Source organism: Lactuca virosa, chromosome 1, assembly GCF_052849685.1.
Source record: "Lactuca virosa cultivar CGN04683 chromosome 1, Lactuca_virosa_CGN04683_v6, whole genome shotgun sequence".
NCBI lineage: Eukaryota > Viridiplantae > Streptophyta > Magnoliopsida > Asterales > Asteraceae > Lactuca > Lactuca virosa.
Window position 1 is genome coordinate 282,506,732 of NC_136426.1, and position 9,467 is coordinate 282,516,198.

The 9,467-nt window shown below is 30.7% G+C and overlaps 1 protein-coding gene across 1 annotated transcript; it reads left to right on the top strand.

Annotated features, from left to right (window-relative positions):
* Positions 1-3,802: 3,802 nt before the first annotated feature.
* LOC145130143 (uncharacterized) lies at positions 3,803-9,227 on the top strand. The gene is made up of 9 exons (XM_079064988.1): positions 3,803-3,938; positions 4,041-4,109; positions 4,514-4,675; positions 4,776-5,033; positions 5,141-5,522; positions 5,732-6,318; positions 6,481-6,657; positions 6,771-7,988; positions 8,122-9,227. The coding sequence occupies exons 1-9, from the start codon at positions 3,803-3,805 to the stop codon at positions 9,225-9,227; spliced, it is 4,095 nt and encodes a 1,364-aa protein (XP_078921114.1).
* The last annotated feature ends 240 nt before the right edge of the window (positions 9,228-9,467 follow it).

Sequence of the window (9,467 nt, forward strand, 5' to 3'; positions counted from 1 at the left end):
TTTAATGATTCCAATTGTCAACTTATGTTTTTTTAATTCAGGATGTCATATCACAAACGGATGAGAGTTTTACTCCCTCAACAGTTGATAAATCATCCGCAACAAGTCCAATGAAAATATCATTTGATTTGAAGCGCAACCTCCATGACATTTATGATGTTGATAGTGGAGTTGATTTCAGTTCAACAAAATCTAAAAGAAAATCAATGGGAGATGGAAATCCACTTTTAGTTCCAAAAGTGGAAAAGTGATTTTTTTTTGGTTTAACAAACAAATAAATTTGGTTCGTGTTGGTTAAGTTTTAAATAATGTTTGGTGATTTGGTACAATGGTTATTGGAAATTTAGGTACTTAGTGAACAAATTTTAAGACTATGGTTCGTTTTAATTTTTTTCATTTTGGTTGATTTAAATTAATATACTGGTTTTAATGTTAACATTATTTTTATCTAGATGTTATATTTAATTACTTAGTACATCATTTTTTTTAGGTACACCATTCATTTTTTCAGTCATTCGTTATCACATAAACCACCCACAGTATTATTGTACAGAGAAGAAACGTAGCAGGAAAAGCATAAAAATCATGAATTCCATGAGAGATTTTTTTGTATTTTCTGTTGTAAATAAATATCTAATATTTGGCATAATAGTAGCCAAAAAGTATATTCCATTATTATGTGTTTCTAAATGTTAAGGTGTTTATAGCTTCAGCTATGATTATGGATGTTTAAATGCTTTCTATCAAATCATTTCTAATTTCTAATAACATAAACAAGTAGAAATCAATATCTGATGATGAATGGTTTTTAAGGATTAATCAAATGATTCATTTAGGTCATAGGATCATATATTTATTATAACATTATGCACAAACTTCTAACAATATTAATTTCCCTAAAAAACTTGCGATATATAACCAACTAAAGCTAAATACATAAGAGGGGAAAAGGGTACCTTCAAATCTTTTCAATTATCTCACCATTCTTCATATGTTGTTCAAGCAGTTCAGCCACATCATCTCGGGTAACATAAGCATACCTTATACAACAAAAACACAAGAAAGTATTCATAAGAAAAATGACTTAATACATTTTTTGGCAAGTAAATGTTATAGACTCTGGTTCAAATAGAAAAATAAGAATAAATAAATGGTTATGGATTGTCTTACCAATATACAGACACTTTTCCATCTTCAACTGAAATATTTATTATCAAGTTCCCTGCATACTTATGTTCTCCAACATGTGAGAAGCAATCGCAAACACCTGCTCCTTCAACGCCCAAACACCTGGACAATAAAATATATTTTTAGTTTATTTATTAAATATAAATTTTAATTAAGTACTAAAGATGACATGTCTGCCAAAAGGATGCACTTACCTCCATTAAAGTCACAGGTTGTTTTTGAATCACGGACGTCATATGTTTTCCATTTTAAAATCAATCTCTGTATTAAAAAAATTAATAAATCAGGAATATTCATATCTTGATTTCTAAGTCAAAGATATCAATATATGATACTCTATAAATTTCGTCCATGTAACTGATATTTTCCTAATTTTATGTAATTCTTATTAAATGCAAATCATATATTAAAATTAAATTGATTTCTAATGTAGTAAATCCAATAAAATCGGTAACTGAATATTATCCAATAGAATATCAACAACAATAATTCCATAAAATCTGGGATTATATTTTGAAAAATATTAAAAGAATTATTTTATATCTATAAATATACCTCAGAACGTGAAGATATAATTTTTAAATTCCTCATTCGTCTTCTTTGTCTTTCAATTGCTTCTAAGACTGTTCTTTCGGGAAATTTACATCAAGATGCTCCATACAAGTTCTATTCCACATTCTGAAGAACACGTAAACTGCTTTTGATTTAAAAGTCTCTTAATTCCTGCAAGATTTTCATATTCACATCAGGTTAGTGTTTTGAAATTACATTACAATGGTATCTGTATGTATGTTGAAATTTCATTACAACGTTTTTTAATCTCTTCATCTCTAACATTATCTACAAATCCTCAATAGTAATTTTTTACCTGTTGTTAAATAGATGTGACAAACCATAAATTATTCAAAATATCAATTAGATGTCAACAGACATTGATTCCTGCTAACTGTAAGAAAATTGCTCGATCAAATACACCTTAGATGCTTCAAACATGAAACAATTAACTTAATACCTCTGTTGTAAAAGATTTAGATGGAAAACATGAACCTACATAGGGTTATAAGTTATATAACCTGGATTAGTTGAAGAATCTTATTCGATCATTTGGGCAAGGAACGAAAAGGGCCTTTTGGGGGTTAAAGTTAGATTAACAAACCTAATAATCCAGAATTTGACAGACTATATGCAAACTCCTCTTTTGCCTTTACGCAACCTTCAGATGTCGGAAACTAAATGCAACCCGTAGTTGTTTCTGACTCCACAATGAGACAATGTTATCTTCAGGGTTTCCATCTAGAACTAGGGTTTTACCCCCTGAGATCATCCGAAAGAAGAATTGTGTGAGATTGGGGAAAGAACAAATGGAACTTGAAGAAGCCCTAAGTTGGAAATGAGGATTATGAGTGGTAATTTCCATACGGGACGAATTAAGGTCGGCAGTGGAAAAAGGAGACTCAGGGTGAGGATTGATTTTCTTTTCTGAACTGACGGAGACTATGTCGCACGAGCAGCGGTCATCGTCGATGAAATCTTCTCATTCTCTTTGATGCGTTGATGAACCCAATCGATTGTGGGGGAATCGAGGAGAGTCACTGACGGTTAGCCGGTGACGAAGTGGGTTTTAGGTTTTTTGGTAGCAACACACACAGAGAGAGAAAGATAGAGAGACGGAGTGATGAAGAAGACGTTGTCAGAGAGAGTTGGTGAGGACAGTATTGCCATTTCTTGAACCAAGTAATTAATTAATTAATCATCAACATTGTTATGAACCTTTTAAAGTGGTAGTTGTTAGTTGTTAGTTGTTACTAGGTTCGAATATGAACTTTTATTTTAACTGTAATGCAGAGTACAATGCCTCCCAGTGACATCCAGTCACGTGTCTTTGTCTTCTTTAAAAACTTATACATGTAATAAGGTGAAAGAGCTTTGCAGACTTGTGGGTTCCATGCGAATATATTATATAAACCAAGTCCACTAATACATATCAGCCATAACAATACAATTTGAGCAAAAAATAAAGCAAGTTTCAAAACAGCAATACATTATTGGAATCCGAATCCAAAACATAATATACTGTGTACTTGAAAATTGAGCTACATTTTCCAATGTTTTGTAATTATAATTTTTTGTAGTTGAATCACAACATACGTCTTTATAAGGCCTTAAATAATCCCATATCCTAATACTAATAAATAAATAAAGAAATAAAGAAATAAGTATAAAATTGCAACCTGACATTAGCTTAGACCCTATGCAATCTTTAAATGTCTAACTGAAAAATCAAAATTGCCCTTCTGTTACTATTCAACTCTATAGTTTTTAAATACAACCTATTCAGCTGACTTATTTTATATAAATAAATAATACATTAATAAACTAATTTATAGTTTATATGTACATTTTAATAAACCATTTCAAAAAAGTGACACAATTAAATTGTATTGTTTTTCCTACTACTTAACAAGAATACTTAAAAATGACAAAAAATTGACTTTATACCTATTTCTTCGCTAGATAATTATTGTATGAACTACTTAAATCTTATTTGTTAAGCATATTAATTTATAACTAATTTTATTTATTTTATCTTAACTATTAATGTTGCAGACATACAATGCATTCACTTTCTTCTAAAAAGTCTATAAAACTAAATAGTTTCTATTTAGATAATACAAAAAATATTAATTTGGATACTACATCAACAAATCTAGCCTCAACAACTACAACTGTTAAAACTTCGATTTACAAAGGTAAGTTTTTTCATATACAAATTGTATTATTGTTATTTATTATTTTTTAATTCACATAGTATTTATTTTAATAACATACATATTTATTAACATAAAAAATAGATAAATTGTCAAATTCTTCGTCCACTGCAAGTCAATATTCTTCGAAATTGGTAACCGATGCTTACAAAGGTACGTTTATTTATTCAATATTATTATATAAACATATTATCTACATAATTATACATTTCATATCCTGTCATATTATTTGTTATGTAGAAAACAACAATAACATGTGCCACTTGCAAGCGAGAGAGAAAAGAAGACAAAGAAAAATATATTTGCAAAATAAAAGATCGAAGAAAATGAATACAACATCCAACGTTCCAAGTACATCAATACCGCATCTCTTAAAAAATATAATTAATTATAATCCTATTATTTTTTTATTCCATGTTTTACGCTTATTTTACATTTATATACAATAAATGATTTCTCATATTTTTTTTAATTATCTTGTAATATTATATGATTGCAGGTTATTACTATGTTTTATACATATGTCTTTAGTTTTCATAAATTTTTGTTATTTGCAGATCAATCAACCAACATTATTGGTCAAAGTCAAAATGTCAATTCATTTAATTCACCCGGAATCCAAAATACAACCGTACAATACTCTCATTCCTTTACAAATGTTAGAACTCCGTTATCTAACATTACAAATGTTAGAAATCCGTTATCTAACATTACAAATGGTAATAATTTATTGTTTTTAAAATATACTATTATTAATTTTCTTTATAATCCGGATATAAGTATATATATATATATACTTATTTTATTTATTTTGTTCAGATAACATCGGTTTCGATAAATATGTCAGTTCCAACTTACCAGACAAAAGACAGTACTATGTACTTTCAAATGATATGACATCGAAAAATGCATCTACAATAACTGCTTCTTCATCTTCAATCAAGTTGAATCCAGGATGTCATAAATTAAAAAGGAAGACGACACATTTATCCCCTATCCCGTTGATTGATTTGACAGAAAATGTAGAAAATATACATCAAGTCATAAATGAAAACCTTATAGTTGGTATCTCAAATGGTAATAAAAAAATAATATTCATTTTCATTTTTTTTACATTTCAAATACTACGTTGTATATACTTATAAATTTCACTGATATTTTTTTCATCGCCTTTTAATTTACAGAATATTTGGATCATGGTGATCAAAATGTTGTATGTCAAACATGTCATGCAAAGTTATGGAGAAATGAATCCATTAGAGGTAAAGAAAAAGGGAACACATATTATTCATTATGTTGTGGTTACGGCAAAGTTCAACTTCCAGATTTAAAGAAAGCACCGCCAAGTTATGAAAGAATGTTTCGAAATATGGATTCTAAAAGCAAACACTTCATGAAAAACATTAGACGTTACAATTCAATGTTTTCTTTTACGTCGATGGGTGGTAAAATTGATTCTTCAATCAATAGAGGAAACGCTCCATACATTTTCAGACTGGGTGGTCAAAATTATCATAGTATTGGAAGCCTTTTACCAGCAAAAAGATCGGAACCAAAATTCTCTCAGTTATACATTTATGATACTTAGAACGAAATTTCAAATAGACAAAGATGCTTTGGGTATTTTTTCATCCTTCTTATTCATAATTATTCATTATACACACACACACACACACACACATATATATATATATATATATATATATATATATATATATATATATATATATATATATATGTATTACTAATATTATGTATAATTTCATTTATTTTAGTGGGGAAAAAGATCAATCAACGTCAATTGATAGTGATATTATTGAAGATATAAAGGTGATGTTGGATTCAAATAATGTGTTGGTTAGATCTTATAGGATGGTAAGAGATACTTTTCAGAAAAATCCTCAAGTTGATATGAAACTACGACTTATCAGGAGAAGGCAGCGAGATGGAAGAACATATAACCTACCGACTGCTTCAGAGGTTGCCGCTTTAATTGTCGGTGACATTTGTGAATCAATTGAAAAGAGGTATATTGTTGTTGAAACAAAAACTGGATTTCTACAACGTATCAGTGAATTGCATCCTTCATACCTTCCTCTTCAATATCCACTGCTATTTCCATATGGAGATGATGGTTACAGTGTTGACATTCTTCATAGAGGTGTGTCATTTACAACCAACAGCAAGCGGGCGAAATGTACAATGAGAGAATATTTCGCTTTTAGAATTCAAGATAGAGATCATTTGTTCTCCCTCATTCTTAATTCAAAAAGGTTGTTTCAACAGTTTCTGGTAGATGCCTATACTATGATGGAAACGGAGAGATTGCATTACATACGTAGGCAAAAACATGTTCTTAGATGTGAGTCTTATGAGAATTTATGTAAACAAAAAGCTTAAGGAACAACGAATATCTCCAATGTCGGACAACGTGTCATATTACCTTCATCCTTTACTGGTGGCGCACAATATATGCTGCAGAAGTATTTGGATGCCATGTCATGTAAATGGTTTGGATATCCAGATTTTTTCATAACCTTTACGTGTAATCCAAAATGGCCAGAGATTAAAAGATTTCTTAAGGATACTTCACTTCAACCAGAAGACAGGCCTGATATACTATGTAGGTTGTTCAAGATCAAGCTTGATGCATTTATTAAAGACTTACGGGAGAATAAAATTTTCGGCACAGTTCAAGCATGTAATTAAAATTATATTTTTTCATTATTGATAAAACATTACTCTTATTATAATATATTTTTTATATGTTTTTATTGTCTAATCTTATTTTGTTTTTTGCCAAATATTTTGTAGATGTTTATACCATTGAATTTCAAAAGAGAGGTTTGCCGCATAGTCATATATGTTTATTTATGCATTCTGACAACAAGTTACCCACTGTTGAATTTATCGATCCGATAATTTCTGCCGAGATACCAGACAAAATTGAAGATCCAGAATTGTATTCACTTGTCAATGAGTTCATGATTCATGGTCCATGTGGGGCTGAAAATATCAATTGTCCATGCATGGTGGATAAAAAGTGCTCAAAAAACTTTCCAAAACAATTCTGTGATCATTCGTCTGTTGATGGAAATGGTTTTCCGTTATATAGGAGAAGAAACGATGGTCATTTTGTAGAAAAATCGGGTGTGAAGTTGGATAATAGAAATGTTGTTCCATACAACAAATATCTATTAAAAAGATATCAGGCACATATTAATGTTGAATGGTGCAATCAAGGATCTTCTATAAAGTATCTGTTCAAATACATAAACAAGGGTCCTGATAGAGCTACAGTTGCTGTTGTACCAACAAACAATGAATGTGAAAATAATGATGTGGTGGATGAAATAGTTGAATATTACGATTGTAGATATTTATCTGGATGTGAAGCATCATGGCGAATTTTTAAATATGATGTTCATTGCAGGTATCCTTCTGTGGTTAGACTACCTTTTCATCTTCCTAATCAACAACAGATTGTATATGGCGAAGACGATGATATCGACGAGGTTCTGGACAAACCTTCTGTTGCTGCTTCAAAGTTCACATCTTGGATGGAGTGTAATGCAATTAATAGTGAAGCACGAGATCTTACATATGTTGAGTTTCCAACAAAGTTTGTTTGGGTATTAAATGGTAGGTTTTGGAAGCGAAGGAAAACAGGAAAAGCCATTGGTAGAATTCATTCCGTTTCACCTAATCTTGGCGAAGCATATTTTTTAAGGATTCTTTTAAATAAAGTTAAAGGTCCGACGTCATTTGATAAAATTCGCACGGTAAATGGTGAAACATATTCTTCTTTTAGAGATGCTTGTTATGCACTCAGGCTAATAGATGATGACAAGGAATACATCGATGCAATTAAAGAAGCAAGTAATTATGGATCTGGTTTTTATCTACGCTTCTTATTTGCCACATTGTTGATGTGTAATAGTATGTCTAAACCAGAGATCGTTTGGGAAGATACATGGGAATATTTGGCGGATGGAATTCTATATAACCAACGACAAAGGTTCAAGTCTGCAGGTATTTAAATTTTTTTCTTCATTTCTATTTAAAATAATATATTTTTCTTATCAACACCCATTAAATAAGTATTATAAATATTATTTAATATTGTATTTTAGATTTTGTAATTAATTTAAAATTTATGGTGCAGACTTATCACTCAGTGAAGATGAAGTTAAGAACTTAACTTTGTTTGAAATAGAACAAATCTTACTTCGAAACAACTCCACTCTCAAAAATTTCAAAAAGATGCCATACCCAGATGTTGAATCAGTTTCTTCTTCGAACAATCGACTTATCGTTGAGGAGCAAGATTACGACATTCTTGTTCTAAAGAATGAGTTTGATCGTATGTTTCTTGCATTAACAAATGAGCAACATAACATTTTCCTTAACATCATGAGTGCTGTTAAAGAAAATAACGGAGGTGTTTTCTTCGTTTATGGTTATGGTGGAACGGGTAAAACTTTTCTCTGGAAGACAATATCTGCAGCAATTAGATCTCACGGTAATATTGTTTTAACTGTTGCTTCAAGCGGTATTGCTTCGTTATTATTGCCCGGTGGTAGAATAGCACACTCTAGATTTATACTTCCATTTGAACTTACAGAGGATTCTTTTTGTAAAATAAATCCACATGGTGAGTTGGCTAGCTTAATAAGAAAAACCTCTTTGATAATTTGGGATGAAGCACCTATGATCCATAAGCATGCATTTGAAGCTTTAGATCGAACTTTGAAAGATGTATTAAGGAGTGGAAATTCTAGCATCTCAAATATTCCTTTTGGAGGCAAAGTTATTGTCTTTGGAGGAGATTTCAGACAAATTCTACCTGTTGTTGTTCCTGGTGGCAGGAGACAGAACATTGTTAATGCCTCTTTGAGTTCTTCATATTTATGGCAACATTGCAAAGTGTATAGATTAACAAAAAACATGAGGCTAACTGTTGGAAGGGGTGAAGCTGATATAGAAAAAATAAGTGATTTTGCAAATTGGTTATTGGATATAGGAGAAGGCAAATTCGGTGGTCCGAACGACGGTGAAACGATTATCGATATTCCAAATGATATTCTCATTAATGATCCAGATAATCCTATAGGTTCATTAATTGAGTTTGTATATCCTTCAATTTTGGAGCAGTATAACAGTACAAATTATTTCCAAGAAAGAGCTATACTTGCCCCAAAGAATGAAGTTGTTCAGGAAATAAACGACTGTTGCTTAACAAGTTTCCAGGAGATGAGGTTGAATATTTAAGTTCAGATAGCCTATGTCAGTCCGAATTTGTCCATGATCAGTTTGATGCAAATTTATACTCGCCTGATGTATTAAATGGTCTTAAAGTATCCGGTCTACCAAATCATAAGTTAGTTTTAAAAATTGGTGTTCCAGTAATGTTACTGAGAAATATTGATCAGAAAAACGGGTTATGTAATGGCACAAGACTACAGGTGATATCATTGGGCAAACGTGTTATTGAGGCATGTATAATGTCTG